General features: G+C 39.9%; 1 protein-coding gene across 1 annotated transcript in view; it reads right to left on the bottom strand.

Annotated features, from left to right (window-relative positions):
• The window catches only part of igdcc4 (immunoglobulin superfamily, DCC subclass, member 4), a 58975-nt gene that overhangs the window by 10793 nt on the left and 25869 nt on the right, over positions 1-22313 (bottom strand). Inside the window, exons 3-14 of the mRNA XM_065953030.1 lie at positions 18531-18672; positions 14936-15069; positions 10672-10806; positions 9614-9766; positions 8455-8865; positions 8190-8354; positions 7603-7740; positions 5220-5402; positions 4315-4527; positions 3672-3770; positions 3314-3500; positions 1313-1440 (exon numbers count right to left, since the gene is read on the bottom strand). Coding sequence (XP_065809102.1) covers positions 1313-1440; positions 3314-3500; positions 3672-3770; positions 4315-4527; positions 5220-5402; positions 7603-7740; positions 8190-8354; positions 8455-8865; positions 9614-9766; positions 10672-10806; positions 14936-15069; positions 18531-18672 — 2088 coding nt within the window. The remainder of the gene's footprint in view (positions 1-1312; positions 1441-3313; positions 3501-3671; positions 3771-4314; positions 4528-5219; positions 5403-7602; positions 7741-8189; positions 8355-8454; positions 8866-9613; positions 9767-10671; positions 10807-14935; positions 15070-18530; positions 18673-22313) is intronic.

Raw genomic sequence — 22313 nt, 5'->3', positions numbered from 1 at the left:
CAGCACCCTGACTTGGCTGAGTGACAGAGCTGCTGGCCAACACAGGAGCTGCTACTACACCTGGGTATTTCATTACAGCCAGTTATCAGCCATCGATGCCAACCACTTATTCCCATGTCCACTGGCGAACAGCCAGCCAACAAAATGATTCACATGAGAGGGCACACATTCAGCTGCATGCACTCAAGCACAACCTTGCATGCATATATCAAAGCATCTGCAGCCACAACTTGAACACCTTTATTTTTGTCAGCTGGAGTAGAAGATTGAAATACTAAATTCAATCTGGCACAAAGAATTAGCCAAGTGAAACTGATCAGACAAAAATTCAGGCAGCATGACTTTGCACAAGAACTAGAAGACTCTATGTGTATAAGTAACATTTTTAAGCAAACACAAGTAGGAAATACCATGTGACATATTTAAAGACCAAAATTAAATCATGAACTAGCTTAAAAAAAATGTTTCTAGAAGGCCTACCTGTTATTTATTTGTAGAACCACTAAACTGAACTGAAGCACTTTCTATAAGCTGTATATATATATATATATATATATATATATATATATATATATATATATATATACATATATATACACATATCTTTCTCTTCAGTTACACAGTATAACTACAGCTTTCTATTTTTGGCGCGTTACAGTTCTCTCCAGAGAGAGATTCCCTCTGCATCCCGACATGAAATTATCTTAAGAATTCAATGTGTTTTACTAACTATTATCTGTATAGTGGACAAAAAAGTGACAGCCCCCTCACTCACAGTCATAATATTCACACAGCTCCTTATAAATATAAGACAAGAGGCTATGTTATAACAAGACGTGATTAATGTAAGCTAGTGGGCCAGAGGGCTGAACGAGAGAAGGCCAATATCTTACACGTTTTAATCATGGGTTGATGTTCTACTGAATAGACTACTTCAGAAACCCACATCTAACTGTCACATCTGTGTCTGTGCTTACCTGCTGGTTTCGATCGTGACTTTTGGATTAAACCAACTGTAGAGAGAGGGGGGTTGCCTTTTTGAGGTATGATATATGGCATGAGTAGGGTATACTTAAATTAGTATTTATTGTTACTATGCATTATTCCAAATGACAGCTAGAAAACACATTTAAAACATTTGCAAAGTTTCTGTCAAAGGTAGGTATGTGCCCCTGTTACTATTATTTCAGGGTGCTATGATTAAATTTGGGGTGCTGCAGGACCCCTAAAAAGGGTCCAAAATCACCTTAGTGGATTAAATTGGATCATAAACGAGAGAGGCTATAGAAACAGGAGCGCAGTAGAGACTCACGGTCAGGCAGAGTAGACTCTTCCACTGTGCCGCTGAAGGGTCCCACCACACCCACCCCATTGGACTGCACCGCCAACTCATAGCGGGTGAAGGGCTTCAGTGCCCCAAGCAGTATCTCCTGAGCAGAGCTGCAAAACAAAAAATGAGTCTTAAGTGTGTGTGTTGAGTGCTCTGCATTTTATTACCTGCTCTGCACAAAGATAACTATGTACTGAACAAATCCTAACTCGTTTGAATTACCCCCCGGGGACAAATAAAGTTTTTTGAATTGAAATTGAATTGAATAACTATCTACGATAAATATTACCTTCACATCGTCACCTCTGAATACCTGCCTCCTGGGTGACAATCATTTAATGTTATGTTTGTCAATATTCAAGCACCTCTTTTGCCTTAAGACTTCATGCTCTCCATAACAATATAACTCTTGTATAAGTTACATGAAAATGCTAACAGGTCGGATAAAGAGTGACAAAGAGCAGAACCAAAGTAATGCAGACAATGACTAGACTGATTTCCAGTCTTTTGGTTACAGCAACAATAATTAGGATTTCAGAGAGGTGCGCTCGGGGGGTCGGCCGATGGTCTCTTACTTCAACTGCATTGTGGTAAGTCAAACAGGGCTGTTGCCTCTCCCTTATGGGCATCGTGCATATGTTGACAAACAGAGGACAAAGATGTTGTGCGAAGCCAAAGAACCATTCCAACTGACAAAGTACAGCAATATTACAGGATTTTGAGTAAATATGACTGCAAGCGTCTTCAGCCAGTTGTTTGCAAGCTGCATTTGGAATATGTGTATGTGTATTTAGCTGTTACATGATATCTATAGTCCGTGGCTAAATGTCTACATGGAAGAGGGTTATTTATCATGAGATAGGTTTGTAAGGCTCATTATAAAGTGCTACAGCTAACATAAAGGCCGACAATGAAAGAGTAAACTTTCTGACGTAAGACTGGTTTATTCATTTATTTGTATTCAAGCCTGAGACATAACTTGGGTTAGATGACTTTTTGCACATGAGAAAACAATGACACCGATAACAATACAGCCTAATTGTTACGTCACAATCTGTTATGAATAATATCTGCAGGGATCTACACTCTGCTGTCGGATTGTTGATTTCCCATTAGTCGTGAGACAGATCATAATAACTTCTTGCTGGGCAGTAGTGTAACCTGTTTGCAACAATGCATATGTAGGCTAAAATGCCATGTCTAACATTCTGTTCATGCATTACTAACTGCTGTTTCATGAAGCTTTTTTATCATGTATAGAAATTATATATAAATATATAAAAGCCTGTCCAATATTTCCTCTTCTGTGTCTAAGCCTTAGCCATTGTATACAACAGTACAGAGACAGCTGAAAACTGCTGTGTGAACTACAGCTGTGTAGCTGTGGCCCGCTGCCAAAGCTACATAGTGTTAATAACAGAGACCAGGCCGCACTGTGAACATGAGAGAGACACTATTCTCCCTGTTAAAAGTCATTGCACGATTAGATCGAATTTACTACTACTTTTTTTACAGTGGAAAAGTGACATATTGTTGGTCTATTTTTTAAATGATGCTTCAAAATAGAGCTACTCTAATCTTAATGTCCAATTGATGTTTCACAAAGGGGCTACTTAAGCTTTTAAAAAAAAGCTCTCTTTTGTTGCATTCAACCTTTTACTTTTAAGAAATGTCAAGGAAAATGTCAAAACATTTAAAAGAAAACCAGGTAGTTCTTACTTAAGTGGAGAAATTCTATTAGCCTACTTAAAACTGACTTTGACCTTACAGGATCTTTCTAAGAGAAGCAATAGGATAAAAAAAAATGTTCAACTTTATGAAGACATTCAACTTTTTTTTTTCTTCCTTACTCTGCTTAAAAGGCCGTCTTTCCATGAAATAACCGATGTGATTGAATTATTTCACATTCATACAATACAAATACTGACTGATTAAATATGCAGTGCAATTATACAACATGACTTAGTTTCCTTTGTTTCTGACCTGGTGTGATAGGAGACCAGCGAGGCGTTGGTGGTCCCTGCAGGGCTGCAGCGCACTGTGTAGTTGATGATGCGTACGTTGCTGAACCGTGGCTTCTCCCAACACAGCCAGATGGAAGTGGAGCTGTTGGCTGTGGCTCTGATGCTGCTTGGGGGCAGCGGAGGGGGGCGCATGGGCAGTGCTGTTGCTTTAACACACACATACACACACGCAGACATATAAGACATGGATCTTGGCCAATGTAAATACAATTTGTCATTGTTTATAGGTTGAGAAAATGATGAGGGGGGCTGGCAAATGTCACTTATTCATTCAGTTATTTATGTATTGATGCACACATGGAGGAGATAAATCTTACGTCCTGGAGCCTTGTCTGTCCTTCCCTTCCACACGGCAGCTGCTCCTTCTATCTGTTTGTTGAAAGCCCAAACCTTCACCTCGTACTGCCGGTCAGGGACTGACACACCAGCAAGAGAGAGAAGGACAAAGCAGGTAAGAAAACACAAATAATTGAATGATTAAGATATAAATACTGTGTACAGTATGTAGTTTATGTTGCAAACCGGGGAAACATCTTAAATGATATAAGGCCATCAATGTATGTTGAACATTCTGTATGTTTACCGGAAATTACATATGGCAACCGCACAAACCACCTTCATGCAAATACTTACATTTGTGACACCTTTTAATGTTTTTCTTAGCTTTGATCATAACTTTTAAAGAGAGGGGTCTGTCAATTTTCTGCTTTTTTATTTTAATAAGGAATGCGTGTAAAATTTGCACTTGCAAGGTCCCCGATTAAACATAATTTCCCTTGATCATTCTTGAACTTGGCTGACTTTTTCAAGCAAAGTGGGGTATAAAATAATATTTGTCAAAGGTTAAAGTAATTCAAAGTTCTGGACTCTACTCCCTGGAAATAGCTGTTTTTGAGTTTTTGTAAACATCAAAGAAGAAGAATATTGTTAAAGCAAACTGGCCTGTTTCAACAAACTTACCCAGCCCAGTGAGGAGATGATACCTGGCCTTCTTCCGGAGCCTGATGGTGTGGGTCTGTGTTGTTCTTTCTCCATTGGTCGAATCTTCAGCCTCCATCTCGCGACAGGACAGCTTGTACCCAGACACCAATGTGTGATTGGGTGAGGGGTGCCATGTCACATTGAGTGTGTTCACTCTGGCTCTGACTTTAAGCTCAGTAGGGGCAAAGACCACTGAAAGGGATTTAAACAAGGGGAAACTTCATATAATTCACCATGATAACATTTACATCACCCGCCAGGCATGTACAATATGTAAAAAATATGACTATAGTCAAATGAACAAGTGTAGTTTTATGTCAGCAGTAGGGAGAGCAGAGCAATTCAAAGTGCAGACTACAAATGACTAGTAAAAAAAATGAATTTGAAACATCTGAAACTTACATTAGTAAGAGGGCTGTACTGTGATGATTGTGAGCAACAGAGCAACAATTTATATGCAAATAAAATGTCTTTCTGTCAAGGTTAGAAAAAACACTAGTTCTAATTAATTAATGTGCTAAGTCCTATCATTATGCTTCTTCAATTGATCTACCTTTCTTACTTTTCTATAATGTAACAAAATGTTTCACCTATCATTCTTCATTCTACATGACTATTAGTCTTCAGGTAACATGTCCACTTAAGGGATTTCTAACCATTTTAAATGTTTTTAAAATCACAATTTGGTAACAATATCTTAAATTCCCTGTACAGATTACATTTCTTGAAGTTATAAGTGATTAAAAGGTTATTCTACAAGACAAATAATCAGAATCAGAAATATTTTATTAATCCCAGGGGGAAATAAGAACCCTGAATAAAAACAAACAGGGGCTTTAAGAATAAACTAATATTTATAGAGCCAGTTCTGTTGTAGTCCTTACCCAAGCTGTGGTTGCTGTGGTTGTAGAGGGCTAATGTTTGGTGCTGGGCCCACTCAGAGGGAACCCCGAAGCCAACGACTGTTCCAGCTGCAATCCTCAGTCTGTAGACCTGGTTGGGCTGAAGCTCTCTGAGTGTGAATTGAGTCTCATTACCCCCCACTTCCACTGAGAACACAGAGTCCACTGTGGGAACAAATAATACAAATCCTCACAAATGTTTTTTTACAGTATATTTGAAAAAGCCAGTACACTCCATAATAAATGTTGAGTTGTGAGCATCTTTGGACCAGAAGATTTTTTATATTAATTTCCACCTAACCTATTGAAGATGGGGACAAAATGCCTTTCCAATAATTTATTCAACATAATTACACAGATAGAAATATTCTACTGGAAAATATGTGAATATCTCCTATTGCTCCTATTCAGGAGCTGGTGTTGTCTCATTTTGCAGAAATAACTTTTTATAATTATTTAATCTGCCTCTGTTCTCGTGATATTTGCTTTGTGAAATGTTTCACAACTCCTCCAAACATTTATCTTTCAGAAGTGATATTTTGAGAGCTATAATGTATGTACAGCAAATTAAAATACACATTTATTTTCGTGAAATTCAAATCTGGGTGTTGACTAGGCTGCTTAATAACCCTAAATGTCTTGGTCTTTAACCAGTCTTTGGTGGGTTTTCTTGGTGTCACTTTCTCCTAAAGCATTCACAGAATTTAGTGCTAAATCTATGATTGTAAGTTTGCCTGAACCCAGTGGTGGTTCTAGACACCCTGGGAAAAAAATTATTGGAGGCCCCTTTAACCAGCTCCACGATCTCCACCATCATGTCTGCCAGTGTCCTGATGCCTACTCGTCTTTTTTCCTCTGTTTTTTCCTCCCTCCCTCATAGATCATTCATTTTCATTTACCCTTTCACTGACAAACTTTGGTTTTCAAAGTAATAGAGCATGTAACACTTAGCAGAGCAACGAGAGTGAGCCTCTGCTTTGCTGTAAAGTTTGTCAGCCCTCAGGGGGCCCCCTATTGGCCTTGGGTCCCAAGCAGTTGCCTACCTTGCTTGTTGAAAAGCAGCGCCTCTGCATGTACCTGATACACAAAGCAAAACGAAACCATAACACTTCATCTGACCAGAGCACCTTGTTTAAGAACTCTTTGGCCCCAAACAGAACCATAAAGTCTTGGTCTGAGCCTTTATAGACAGCATAGACTTCTCCTGGCACAACTCCCATGCAGGTTAAATGAGTGCAGTCTCTTTCTGTTTGAGGATTTCTGCATTTTGACCCCAGCATTTGTAAGAGTTTGCTGTACACGCTGTGATAACACCTTCTTTTAGTAACATACAGCCTGCTCTTGGGCTGTCTGTAGCTGATTGTCTTGGACCAGCCTGCAGGAGCGTGAAAATGTCTCCACTTATATTTTGACACAAATACTTGGGGAGACCTTTAAACCCAAACCTGACTGCTGTACATCTTCCAACCTATTACCGAAGACCTGAGAGAGCTCATCTGATATAGGCAGAGTGATATCACACACGTTCATAAGAAAGAACAAACACTTGAAAATCACATTTTTAAGTAAGACAGTCCCTATAGGGTTCTTCCTGATGATACTTTTCTTCTTCATGTTTTCATTTCTTGCCATCAAACCATCAAACCAATCAGCATTTTTCTTATTCAAATTGAATGAATGACTTAGACTTAAACTTAGACAGCAATTGTACGGTTTGCCACAGTATATCATTTAAAGACACAGTAGGAACCAAAATAGAGAGTCTACATTTGCAGTTATATTTCAATGTGAATACTTTTGAATTGTTATGTTTCTACAAATGCAGTATGATTATTCTTTTTGTAGTTTGGAATGTTTTATTAAGATGATGATGTTATTTTATTGAGGTTTATTGTCTTTGGAATTGATGATTCAATAGGTAATATATCATACAGATAATTTTTCCAGTGTTCATTACTGTGTTGTTCCTGCATTGATTTAAGAATTTAGCTGTCTGTTAGACAACAGAGAACATAGAACAGTTTTTGTTAACTGATGCTATTTTCCTAGTTGATATTCAGAGTAAATGATTATTTTCTGCAAGTTGATCAGATATTCTAAAGGAGCATACACATGTATATAAGCCTCAGCCTCTTCACTTTTATGCCATGATTAACAATTTCTAGGAATAGAACACAAACATTACATTTGGTAATTCATTAAGTAGGATGTTATAATGTGATTTGTTCTGAGAGAAATATGTCCTTCTTCTTTGATCAACTTATTTGAAACCAAAATGGCCAATTTTCCTGAGTGTACTCATTGTAACTAAAGGGTGTTTTTACCGGCAGCTAAGTCCGTCTTTTGACCAGCAGAGGTTACTCACCCTGATCCAGAGTGCTGTACTCAATGCGGTAGCGGGTGACAGCTCCTCGACTATGCTGCGAGGACAATGGGTGCCACATGAGTCTGATGTCTGTGGGAGAGGTGCTGGCTATAGACAGCTGAGGAGGTGCATTCGGCACTGCATGAGGGAATAAAAGACATACTGAACTGTTACATGACGCACATACAAAGTCGGTCTTTTAGAGCTGCACCGTTTATGAACAGCATTCAAACCAAGATTTTCCATAACTTATCTATACTGAGGAAAAGTGTGCACAAAATCAGTTTTTCTCAAAATTTGCTGTGGAGTGATTTTTTTCAAAAATTAAACAACAGACTTATATTAATATTTAAATGCAAAAATGCTTATTTGAGCTCCTGACGAGCTACTACTACTATTTTGTAAAATCGACAACTCCTCTATGAAGACATGATACAGCTGTTTCATGAGCTCCGAAAAGTTACAAGGTTTTCAGACTGTTTGCTATGTGAGTCAGTGAACCATCCAAGGCCGGCAATATCACACCGTGTTGCCTTATTTACGAAGTCTTTTTTTTTTTTTTTACCTGTATCACTTTGAATACTAACCGTCCTCCAGCATCTCCACAGTGACAGGCAGGGATGGGCGACTGGCTCCCATGGGAGAGTAAGCCACCACAAAAAATGTGTAGGCAGTGTGCGGGAGAAGCTCTTTGACATGATATTCTGTGGTGTCATTGTTCATTGCAAACTGGTACTCGACATTATCAGAGCCTGAAAAGCAGAACAACATTTAACTAAACTATTACTAAATTATATGGTTCAGGTCAATTTTAACTAAATAACTAGTACACAATCAAGAATAGACACTCACCTGAGGCAAGTTGGCAGTGCACTGAGTAGCCAATGATTTGGTCTGAGTTGTACTCAGGTTTCTCCCAGGTGAGCAGGGCACTAGTGCTAGAGAAGGGCGTGGCTGACAGGTGCTGAGGAGGGCTAGGCAGACCTTCCCTCACAATCACTGTGAGCTTGGCAGTGGCACAGGCCGTGCCCAGCCCGTTGTCTGCTATGCACTGGTAGTACCCAGCATCCTCCAGTGCCAGCTGGTTTATGAGCAAAACTCCAGGGCTCTGGCTCTTCACCCGTCTGAATGGCTTGATGGGCTGGCCATCCTTCAGCCAGTGGAGCACAGGAGGAGGCTCCCCAGAGCTGTTGCACACAAACCTGGCTGTGTTTCCCCGGGACAGGGAGGCCGTCTCTGGGGGCTGAAGAATGACTGGGGGGGCTGTTGAAAAGAGGAGAGAAGCTCTCTTAAAAAGGACACTGATTTAATGTGCAGTACGAAACCAAAGGTACACTCCAAAGATTTAGTATTGCACTTAAACAAAGTTTACAACAAAAGGTTCCAGATCAACTTAGCAAATACGAAGAAAGTTAATTTCCTCTCCCCTGCTTGTGAAGGCTAACAGTCTTCTACAATGCTGTTCCCTTTCAAGCTTTCTGAATCCCAAGAATCACACAATGTGTTTTGATTGTATGCTTTAATCAGATAAAAATAGGAAAAATATGTCAGGAAAAAGAACGATGCAATTAGTGATGTTGCAATTGATGGCGCGTCTTTACTCCTATATGTCACATGGGCACTGACACAAAAGGGATAACAATTTGCACTGATAGGAAGAACTTTTCAGGGCACCCATGGTCTAGCAGATAGGTTGTGCCCCATGTATGGAGGCTTTAGTCTTTTAAGCAGCCTGCCCAGGTTCAAGTCTGACATGTGGCTCCTTACCCACATGTCATTCCCCACTCTCTCACCCCTTTTTCCTACTGTGTCCACTGTCCTCTGAAATAAAAATGCACAACCCCAAAAAAATGACACTTGTTAACACTGTTAAATTGTTCTACTTTTCCTATTACAAATCTTTGACACCTTCAATTTCTTGTTGACTTATGGGAAAACTTGTGACAGACAGTAATTGAACTAAACAGATCTCATCTAATTTGTCATGTAAAGTTTGTGATATGACTCCTACCAGGCACATGCAGCTCAGCAGCAGCAATGACAAACTCTCTAGTCATTGGCTTGTTGGCCCTGCAGACATAGATGCCGGTATGGTGGCTTCTTGTGTCTCTAATAACCAGATTCGTTGCAAGGACAACCACATCAGTGGAAATGGGCTTTCCATCTGTTCAAAGAAGAAAGCAACAAAGAACAACAGTACAGTCTCAGTTATACCTTATAGATGACAAGAAAAAAGTTTGACCTTCAGTAGAGTGGAGCTCATATCTGAGGCTTTCAGTTGCCTGAGAAACAGAACAAAAGGAAAAGGCAGTACTTGGGAATTTGACCTGTAATCCCACAAGTTGACCAACAGATGGCTCTGTGACTTTCTGGTTGGGGGTTCACTGAGTTGTCTGCATTGGCACACTCCAACACTGTGCGCAAAATCATCTCTATTCATAATGAAGACATCGATTTGGTTTGTCTGTGGTTTGGTACTATTCTGGCATTTCTTCTTCAGAAAATGATCATCATCTCATAGTGAAATATATCACACTGGAAATGTGAAAAGAATTGTGACTAAGACATTACATCATACTGAAGTAATGGGTGCAAGTTTGGACGACTAGATTAATGAATAATCTTCAACAGAATTCCCTATTTGTTAAAAATGTAAGAGTGAATCAGAGGGAACCTCTAAGACACATCATAAACTCTCATAAAAAGTAGATATGTTGTTCAATCACATCTTGACAGAAAACTGTATAAGACATCATAACCGCTAAGTCTACAAGTATGTGTGGATGTGTGTGAATGGAAGTTGTAAAGGTACATTAATCAGTCTGACAATTCAGCTCAAGTACTGCATCACTCAAAAATGCAAAAAGTGCAAAATAGAACAACAGAGAAGAGACAGCTATTTTCATTCAAACATCAACTTTACAGCTACAGGTAGGCAGACACGACCCTGGCGTGTTGATGTTTGTTCTTACAGACGTGTGCAACAGACGGATTGTTATTTAGTGAGACCTGGATAATGAATTAGCGTCGAAGGAAGTATAAAATAAATAGAGAGTTTTTGATGGTTACCTTGTCTGCTCCAAGACACCATGGGCTTCGGCTGGCCTTGTGCCATGCACTCCATCACAGCGGGGCGGCCGAGTACAACTGAAGCATTCTGAGGAGGTGCAACAATCGTAACTCTATTCAGGGCTTCAAAAGAGCCTGAAAAACAATAGAAATAAGTGTATATTTGTTATCATGGAACAATGTGGAGGTTTTGTAAATTGGATTTTTTTTAGGAAGCAGGATGGAAGCCCTTTTGGGCCATGTCATTATTTACAGCCATCATAACACGTTTGACATGGTCACAAAGCCACTCTATACAAAACCTGTAATACCCCATTCATCAACACTCTGAGTGAGGGGAGTGACAGAGACGGGGGGGAAAAAAGAATCCAAAAACAAGATTATTTTTGTATGAAAAAAGTTGAACCATTAGACTGGATCATTAAAAAAAAATACACTATCATAGAACTAAGGCCAATTTTCTCCTCCTCAGTGACTAAGGATGTTACCATTATTCAATCCATATTGTTCAAAGGTTGAAAAGGACCAGACACATATTTCTTGAGTGTGTATGAGTCTCCAAGGTACACAGCTAGTGTGAGAGTGCCTTACTTCTCTGCAATTTTGCTCAGCTCACACAGTCTCAGCAGCACATAATGCTAATGATCTCCTGGCATTCTGTAAACACATTATAAATTAATCATTGAGATTACATACAGCAGGCCTTGGTTATGCATAAGCCTTTAAGTGGGTCAGTCTGCCTTTACGAGGACTGGACTCCAGAGTGCGCCTGCAAAAGGGTCTTGTGTATTTACAAAGGACATTGGTGCAAAGTAAAAAGAGAAACTGGAGCAATAATGCAACTGCATTGTTGTGACCTTTTGTGTGTGACCTTTAATGGCCACAACATACAGCTGTCAATGCGTCGCCATAACTGATTAGATGATCTTCTCATCGGACTTTGAATTGCAACGAATGATGTGATGGCATTAGACCTGACATCAGTGACATGTTATAGTACCTACTGTAATAACCCCTGAAGTCATTTCCTTCTTGATTGTGTGAATAAATAAGAGGATACTTCCCTCTATTGTATATTATGCATTCAAATGACGAACACAGGATGAGAAGAGACAAATTATTCAAATAATCAAATCCTGACTAAGAAAAAAAAACCATAAATAATCTTGAAGCATGGCTTTCAAAGTGGTGCATAAACTTTTCAGAGTCTTCATGTTGTATCTGACTCGCTTGCTTTGGCTCAGTGTGTCTGGCTCTCCCCTTTTGTTTTTGTCTTTTCTTTTAAGGACACTCAAAGACACAATCGTTTCCACAGAGCAGCCAATTACAAATGACTGATCTCCAGCTCACCAGACATACAGGCAACAGAAACAACATGGCTTTAAGTAAGTACATTACATCTAAAGGATTGGCTTCCTTTTTGCCAGGGCATGAAGAAGAATTACATTTTAATCACAGAAAACTGAAGTAAATGACCCAAAACAAAGGTTAAAAAGACATCCTATAACACATTTTGTATACAAAGATCTGTTATGGTTTTGATTTTAAGGTAATTAGAGAGTAGCAACATTTGGAGACATATAAGAGATCAAATAAATACACATATATATACATGTACCCACTGACCAGCATACACTAACCCTGAGAAGTGTCAGGATTTACGTCACAAAAGTGAAACTTTGCAAAATTTGCAGTTATTGCATGAGATGAAAGAACAGTTCCAGACGCTTACAGGATACTGAATTGAAAGTTTAACCCAATGCCACTAACCATATAGAAGGTGATAATAGTGTCTGTCAACATTCAGTGAATAAAAGAATCTGAATAACTGTATGTGTTGCAGACAGCTGAAGGACAGGCAAGATATACGTTAAGCACTTGCATTTAATACACAACACCTGCTGTAAGTGCTTTACATAAGGGAAATGTTTTTCATAAGAAAAGGAGAGTGGTGTATAGATGTTAGGTTGTTTTAAGGCCACTGAATTTTGAACAAGTGGGCTTAACGTTTGTGTGTCCTGGTGAACCCGGGAGCTGTGTTGTCTGAGGACAACACAGCTTCGGGGAGCTTCGGGGCCTTCGAGCTTCGGGGAGCTCGAAGGCGAGCGTCTGGTGGCCGGGCTCTCTTCCATGGGGCCCGGTCTGGCTCAGCCCGAAAAAACAACATGGAACCGCCGCCCTGTAGGCCCACCACCTGCAGGGAGAGACATGGGGAGTAGGTGCAAGATAAGCCGGGTGGCAGGGCTTGCTAGTCAACGGCTGGGCAGACTGGTTTTGGGGACGTGGAATGTCACCTCTATGGCGGGGAAGGAGCCAGATCTGGTGCGGGAGGTGGAGCGTTACCAGCTGGAGATAGTTGGGCTCACCTCGACGCATAGCACCGGTTCTGGAACCAAACTCCTGCAGAGGGGCTGGACTCTTTCCTTTTCTGGAGTTGCCCAGGGTGAGAGGTGCCGGGCAGGTGTGGGGATACTCACTAGCCCCCGGCTGAGCGCCGCTGTATTGGAGTTTTCCCCATTGAACGAGAGGGTCGCCTCTCTGCGACTTCAGGTTGCAGAGAGGAAGGCTCTACCTATAGTAAAAGTATTATTACAGTTAGATTTAGAGTTACAGCTATAGGGTGAGGATGAGGGTTAGCACCTCCAAGTCCGAGGCCATGGTTCTCTGCCGGAAAACAGTGGATTGCTCGCTCCGGGTGGGGAGTGAGTCTTTGCACCAGGTGAAGGAGTACAAGTATCTTGGAGTCTTGTTTACGAGTGAGGGTAGGATGGAACCATAGACTGAACGTGAGATTGACAGACGGATTGGCTCGGCGTCAGCAGTAATGAAGGCGTTTTACCGGACCGTTGTAGCGAAGAGGGAGCTGAGCCTGAAGGCAAAGCTCTCGATTTACTGGTCAATCTTCGTTCCAACCCTCACCTATGGTCATGAGCTATGGGTAATGACCGAAAGAATAAGATTGCGGATACAAGCGGCCGAAATGAGTTTCCTCCCAGAACACGCTGGAGGGATTATATATCCTGTCTAGCCTGGGAACGCCTCGGAATCCCCCAGGAGGAGCTGGAAAGCATTGCTGGGGAGAGGGAAGTCTGGGCTGACTTACTGAACCTGCTGCCACCGCGAACCGATCTTGGATAAGCGGAAGAAAATGGATGGATGGATGGATGGGCTTAACGTCATATTAGTATGAGATTAGTTTTTCAACACCAGAAACCTTTCAGATCTGCAGAAAATGCTTTGTTATGCTTTACTTTGTTTTCATTTATTGAAGCACAAGAGAAAGGAGCAGGGTGACTTCTGAATGAATTAAATATCAGACTTTTTAAAAAACAACATAAACATAAAAAATGACTCCAAACAGCTGAACCTTTGCAGGAAAGTAAAAGAAAAATGTTGATCTCTGTCAATACTTGATTTAGCCACCATCCAACTTGATGTAAACAATGGTAATAATATGATTAAACTTTTACCTCCAATGACAATGACAGATATGGTCAAAGTAAATTAGTATTCATTGTTGATTTTTCTGCACAGTTTTTGTTTTTCAAATTACACTCATTCTAAACCCTAACTTTTCTTTGTTTTTATGGTGGCATGAATAAAGATCAACATACACCAAGATCCCCTTCACTGATAGCATATATGTTTAGCATGAATTATTTTTGCAGCTGATGCATGACTGTTCTGGGATATTTTACATAGAAACATCAGAGAAAACATTGTTCACACATGTATTTTCAATTTGAACAGATCCACTGTATCATAATGCTTTCAATTAAAAAAATATATATACATTTTTAATCCAAGATCGTTTAAACTCTTGTGCTACTTGTTACTTCCCATGACTGTCACTGAGCAGACTGGTGTAGCAGAAGTTGAATACTTTTAACAATTTTATAGATTATATATACAATATTTATTTTATAAAAAAAAGAGTATGGTATTTTACCTGCTTTTTGTAAAGTGTCTCGAGATAACACTTGTTATGAGTTGACGCTATACAAATAAAAATTGATTGATTGATTGATTGATGATATTTATTGTGAGATCATTCCTAATTTTTATTTGGAAAATAGAACCATTTTAACAATATTTGTTGGACTAAAAACCAGACTAGCCATTGTAATCTACAACACTTGCTTAAACACAATGTGCTGTGACACAGTGCCACTAAAATTTGCATTTGATTTCAGAGAATGGTCTGGCAGTATCCAGCAGGACCAGGACCTATTCAAACACTATGAAGCACAGCAACAGACCTCACCTGTGGTGACTGTGAGACTGGCTTCATGACTGATTTGCTTCCTGGCAGAGTTGGACGCAACGCAGCGGTAGGCACCCTCATCTTCCTTGGTCACCTCCAGAATCTGAAGCACCCCATTAGGAAGGGAAATTAACCTGTTACAGGCAGGGGAAAACAGTGGGGAGAGAGAGAGAGAGATGAAAAAATGAAGAAATGGCCAAATGCCCTGCAGCATTTAACATCTAGCAAATCTCAAGTTTCATAAAAAACAGACAATTATTCTTAAAAGCAAAATAGAAATAAAAAATGTGACGAAAGGTGGAGTGGTCAGCCAGCAAGTAGTGGAAAGCAGAAGTGACAAGATGAGCCAAAAGTGAGGGCGACTACAGAGGTAGATGATGAAGGGAAAAAACGCAAGTAATGAAAGGAGGACCATTAGCTATGAATTAAGAGAAAAGGCATTTGAAGAGAAGCAGAAATGGAGAAAAAAGTGGTGTGAAAGAGATGAGCAAGAGACATCAGAGAGGCCAATAATGAGGGAAATGAACATTAGAGAAAGAGAGAACAGAGAGAAAAAAGGCAGTGATGTATTAGCTGTCTGTTAGCTCATCTTTGAGAAAGGTCATTAACAGCACCTGCAGTGGGAGAACCACATCCCAGCAATAAGACCTTATAAGGAGCACGCTGTTTGCAGGTCATGAAAGGCTACTGCAGCCATTAGCGCTCGGTCCTGTGCAATACGGCTGGAAACAAATTTAAAGGCGCAGAGGCCAGTAAAGACACAGTGACGTGGCTCTGTATATCGTCATCATCATCATCATCATCATCAACCTTTATTTAAGTTAAGGAGGTGATGTATGATGGAAGCTTTCTAGTAAGGGCTTTATAGACAAAAAGATGCCAAAAAGATGGTTATTGCGTCTCTCAGTGAGGGAGGGCCAACCAACTTTATTATGAAGAATGCAGTGGTGAGTCATGTAGCTATCACCGGTAATGAATCTAAGCGCAGAATGGTAAACGGCATCTAAGGGCTTTAGCGTAGTGGAAGAGTCATGCCTATAGACCACATCACCATAATCCAAAACTGAGAGAAAAACTGCTTCAATTATCCTTTTCCGACAGAACATGGGGAAATTTGATTTATTTCTATATAGGTAACCAATCTTTTGTTGTAATTTGACAGTAAGATTATCAATGTGAAGTTTGAATGTTAGTCTGTCATCTATCCATATACCGAGATATTTATAGTCTTTAACTCTCTCGATAATGGATCCTAGCAGGGTGGTAATATGAAGGTTATTATCAGTTTCACATTTAGCCCTAGAAAACAACATACATTTAGTTTTCTGAACATTTAAAACCAATTTAATATTGTTAAGTGCAGCTTGGAGAACATTAAAGGAATGTTGCAGGTTCTACATGGCAAGCTGAGCAGAATTAGCAATACAGTACAATATTGTATCATCTGCATATAAGTGAGCATGTGAATGGTTGCTAGATAATAATGGAATCATTTTATTAATAAAAATTGTAATTGGGCTGGGCCTAAGATTGAACCTTGTGGAACACCCTTAGTGATTGGAAGAAACTCAGAGTGGATGGTTCCCAGGTTCACTGATTGCCGTCGGTCGGTGAGGTAGTTCAAAAACCACGCACACACATTGGCACTAAAACCAATAAAACCAAGAATTTGCAATGAATGGTCAACAGTGTCAAATGCTTTGGAGAGGTCGACAAAGATGGCAGCACAATGTTTTATTTTTTATCCAAGGCATTGACAACATCATTCAACACTAGCGTGACAGCAGACACAGTGCTGTGCATAGATCTGAACCCAGACTGATGTGGGCTTAAAACAGAGTTTGTTGAGAGAAATTCCTTGAGTTTACGAGAGACTCTAATATTTTTGCTAAGCAGGGCAATTTGGAGATTGGCCTATAATTATTAGGGTCACTCTTATCTCCACTCAGTCGTAAAGGGGTAACATAAGCAGTTTTCCATACATTGGGAATTACTCCGGATGAAATGGAAAGGTTAAAAATGTGAGTTAATTGCTCAGCAATATGAGACTATTGTGAGGAACAGCTGACAGAGAGAGAGACCTGTTAAGGTCAAGGATGGGTGGTCAACCTTTTTTTTATCTGTTTAAGCACAGGTGGTTTATTGTGAGAGGTTTGTTTCAAACTCAAGGTGAATCTCTGGATTACAAACTGTAATCATATCAATCCTCAGATAGAAGTTGAGTTAATTTGAATTCCATCTGTTTCTTTGAGGAGAATGACAAAGGAGAAAACAACAGGGGTGAAAAGAAAACTGCAGGCTGCGACAGAGAAATCTACCAAACTGAAGATGGCACTTGAAGTAACCACAAAACCAGACGTGGTGTGTGATCCGTTGGTGTTTGAAGAAGGTGAATGGAATGAAATTGTCAACAGAGTCCAAGTGACGAGGTGCTGCAGTAACTCTTGCAGATGTGTTCACATTGTCTCACTTCAAGAAGAAGCATTCACAGTTTGATGTGCGTAACAACAGCTAGCTTAGCTCTTTCGACAAAACTACAGAGTTTATCTTGGATGGATGCAGCTCTAACCATAGGTTTATCGGACAATTTAAATAGAAGGAATATGTGATCCACATTTAATGAATGAAATAGTTTCACAATCAATATTTTGTTTTTAATTTTTGATTTCTTAACTGGCTGTGTAATAACAATGCCATTGAAATGTGCACAAATTATTACCATGTAAATGTATGGTTTATATTTATAACACAGCAGGAACATTTTATTATCAATTTGTAGATGAATGATTAACAGCTAGTACAGAAAGCAAAATTAAACTGAAAAACTTTTCTTGAAAGAACGCTTCGTTAAAACACCTTCTGTTCTTCTAACTTAACATTTTCTTCCTGGTGCTTACAGGTCATCATCAAAAACTAGCTCTTATGTGTCTTTGATAAGTTCTAACTAACATCGGTGTAGCCTTGAGTGATGAAGGGAAATTATACAAGAACATTTCTTTCACCTTGAGAATCCAAAGCGAAGAGTTCCAGTGAAAAGGCATATGTTTTGCGTGTAAAATATTGAACGGCACAGCTAAATGTAGTTGAAAAACAAGGTCATTTTAGTCAGTGTGTGCTTCCTTTTTTTTTTTACAAATGATTAATGTTACATTCACTGGCTTTTATCTGTTATGTTCATCTCTTATAAAAAGACAGCCTCAGATTTTAAACACAAACACAAACACAGCCTTCACACGTTATTCATGAACATGCCTTAGTCCCTCGAGTCCTCCTGTTTGTGTTTTCACTAAACAGTGGTGTCATTTACTTTGACAGCAAATAATTCAACCAGAAAGTCCTGTTCTTTATGACTTATAACGACATCCCTTTAAATGACTGGATGTCCTTATTAAATGGACAGGTACAGGATGTCGTATCAGGCACAGAAAAAAAAGAAAAACCTCATATGTTCTCAGAATAATTAGGTTTGAATCACAGAGGTCCCTGATTAACCACATCACAAATTCAATTACATGTTGCAACATAAAAAATAAAAAGTCAAAATAAAAGAGAGAAAAACAATGAATCAAAGAAAAACAAAAACATGAAGGCGCACCTTGTGTCTTCAGGGATGTCATGGTTGTCTTTTTCCCAGGTGATAACGGGAGTAGGTACTCCCTCAATCTGACATTTGAAGCGGGCAGCTCCCCCAGTGGGCACTGTTTGTGGTGAAGGCTCCTGATGGAACTTGGACAGAGCTGGGGGAGAGAGGTCATTCAGGTAAGGAGGGTGTTTATCAAAAGCAGAGAGGTCCTAATGGACAGACAAAAACATATTGAATCTAAAGTAAGGCTTAAGCAATTGACTTATTTTAATGATCTGAAATCATGTGTGTGATACTTCAGTCACAATAAATGGAGCACATTGTAATTCTTTGGTTTAGATATCAAAATGATCAGCTACTTTTTTCACTTGGATTGCTGTGAAGAAAAATGTTCACGTCACGATGAGTTTATGGCACTAATAGAGTCTCTATTTCAATTATTTTGAAGATAGCTATTCCAGTCAAGTAATTCAATTAAACATTTAAATATCCTTGAATGTCCCAATTAGGACAAATTTGTTATTTAATCAGGCTTGGCAAGATAATTTCTCTCCCTTGCAGGTTGAATCGTGGCAGCGCTCCAGTTTTCACAGCTTCAACACATTCTCTCACACGCAGAAAAGCTTCCTAGTGCAGATAACACTGAGCACCAGGGAGCAGCAGTGTGCACTCTCTGAGGGGCCTCTGACCTTTGACCCCCTCAGGCTGCTGGAGAAGAAAACAAAACTGGTTGGCTCTGCCAGAAACTTTGCCTGTATCTCTGACTCAGGAGCAGGGAGTTGGGGGAGGATCAGAGGAGAGAGTGCAGAAAGAAGAGAATGAAAGCAACCGAAGGAAGAGAGAAAGCATCAAGGTAAGAGAAAAGAGGGGAGACTCCAAATCCTTACAGACACAGCAGTGCTAATAAGAAGGGATGTAATCAAAGCAGAAAATATTTGCCACAAAGTAAACTATAAAAACTTTGTAACAAACTCAATAACTCTGTCTAGTTTCTGTATCATGTTCTCAAACACATTCTCTCCATGTAAGGCTATTCGCAGGACTAACTCAAATCAGATTTGAACAGGCGGATATCATGTAGAGATTACCCTACAGCTCATTCAAAGATCTCCTCTGCAGGAAGAACAAATTTCATTCAAGCATTTCAAAGAGATGTTGATAGCAGAGAGATATCCTTTATTAAATAAGTATGAACAATTTACACGTCTATCCATTTTTTTCCTCACAAAAGATTAGATCCTATTGTGGTTACAGTAGCTGTGAGTACAGTTTAAACTCATACAAAGTCAGGGGATCACCAAAATCAGTAGAGCCACTTTAACAAAAGCACTGCAGTCATGAAATCATACTGAATTTGTCCTGGTGGGTGCGTTTGTGAATGCAAAAGTCCAAATCAGTTCATGCTTGATTTTAAACTGATTTTCCTGCCAGCTTCCCATTAAATGTCTGAGGCCCCGGTGGTCAGTGAGCGCCAATGTACAAAGGCTACAGTTCATCATGTGGGCAGCGCAGGTTTGATTCCCACCTGTGGCTCCTTTGCCACATGTCATTCACCACTCTCTCCCTCCCTGATTTCCTACTCTATCCACTATCCTGTCTCTCTAATAAAGGCATATAAAGCCCCAAAATAAATCTTTCTCCTCCCCTTTCTCCTTGTCACTTTCTGCATGTCACTCCCCCTCACCTTCACCAACCAGAATATTTTTCTATCTGTAAGAGTACATCCAACACAGAGAGTCTGCCCCTGTTAGGGTCACGTTTGATAGGAATTCCAGAACTCTTCAGGTCTATGTCTTTAAACTATGTAGAAAAAGTCAAGAGATCATGAATAAAAGGGGCTTTAGATTCATAATCTGGGGTTTATGATTGTCAGTAAAGATTTTGACAGTGATTCATCCAGTGTTTGTAAGGATACTTTTAGTCTAATAATAGTAATACAAGTCTAATGTATTATTATTTTCATCAAACCTAAGTGCTTGTTTACCATCCAACCAGTCAAGAGATCAACATTTCCATCCAGAGTGGCAGCTTTAATGTCTTAAAGCTGCACAAAAGTGAAGACCCAGTGGGATGTCATCTGACTACACACAAACAGAACTAAAGAGGAAGGGACTGGAACAGCTCCAAAACTTGTTTCAGCTTTGAACTGAGACTAACAAGAGGAGTCATTTTGGAAGATTGGTGTTTTCAAAGTCATAGACATCCATAAAATGCCTAAAAACTCTAGCTTTCCCAATTTTTGCTGATATCCTCCAAACCACTGAGGTCAAGGAAACAGAGGGCCTATCCAAGATTAGCGTAACCCCTTTCACACCAACTGTTCTTCATGGCAACAAACCAACCATCTGTGTTTTTCCAGCAGTGCTGAGGGAGAAAAAAGTTTCTGAAAGAGAAGGCAGAGGCTGACCCTTAGTAGAAGCACTAAACATGTGATTCGTTTCAGAATCACTTGCTATGACTGTTGGGTACCAGGAGGAGTTGATGATTAACCCCTGCCACTCAGCCATTACACAGCATGACGCTGCCCTCATGTAAACACAGCACCTGTAAAACTGCCAGAGAGCGGCTCACAGTGTGTGTTGAGCTATTTGTACCTCAGTGTTTATTTAGTGTGTTCCTTGAATCCTGTACATGGACTGCTTGTGACCACTCTGGATTGCTGTGTGTGTATTTATGTGCAGGAGTTTTGGGTATCTGTGTGTGAGTGTAGAACAACAGCTGATCAGAGAGAGTGCATATTAGCAGATGTTAAAGCACAGAGAAGGGGGGGGGGGGGGTTCAGGGAAGAAACTTTGCCCACGCTGTGATGGAACAATGGCGACCGGCTGAGCTTCCACCTCCGCTCTGTCAAAGCGTAATCATATTAGTCTTTTCCAAGGATTCCTTGAGGGTCTTCAGGCCTGAAATAAAATTCTGTGGCAGGTCTGTCCAGCACCATGGAAAACACACTCTCACATTTTGCAAAGCTGACACTGCTGCTCTTCTCCTGATTATGGTGATAAAATGGGCAAGAAAAATGACATATTGAGCCAAAGGGTCAAAAATATGTCTAGTTAAGTCCTATAGCTACAGGAACTTAAAATGTCCCTTCTTGCCTTTCTTCACTACTCCCGCCTCTCTCTCTCTCTCTCTCTCTCTCTCTCTCTCTCTCTCTCTCTCTCTCTCTCTCTCCCTCCCTCCGTCCTGCCCTTGACTTTAACACTGACTTAACTTACTGTGTCTTTGTCCGTCCCTCTATCTATTCCCCACTCTTTGGCCCCACAGCTATCAGATTGCAGCCTTTTCCCCCTCCTCTTGTGCAAGCAGATAATTCCACCCATGACCTCGATGATACCCAGCTTTCAGGCCGACTAACAGTGGGGTAAACCCATCAAGCAAGCCCCGGCTACAGTAAAATATATTAGCCAAACTATTTTTTATTTTGAAGTTTTAGTAAACTACCATTTTTCAATTCATGAAGGTGTTTACAAAATAAAAAAAATGTTGTCATGTTTTCCATTAATTTCATGGATAGATTTTTTTAATGGGCTTTTACAACATTTTGATTTAGGTAACAATCTGATAAGATGAATACTTGACTTCGTAACTAATGGAGCTCAAAGTTTGCCCTTCATCTGGCTCTCCACAAGGATGTGTGCTTTCACCACATTTTTTAATCCTTTATACAAAATTATGCCTAAGTACATACAAAAAGAGGACCTTCATAAAGTATGTATACTGTCATAGTTAGTCTTCTACGGGACAATGAAAACAACAATGGTCTGGCTTATCTGCAGTTAAACATATCAAAAACAA

This window comes from Labrus bergylta, chromosome 3 (assembly GCF_963930695.1).
Source record: "Labrus bergylta chromosome 3, fLabBer1.1, whole genome shotgun sequence".
Taxonomy (NCBI): Eukaryota; Metazoa; Chordata; class Actinopteri; order Labriformes; family Labridae; genus Labrus; species Labrus bergylta.
This window is presented reverse-complemented; position numbering and strand designations above follow the sequence as displayed.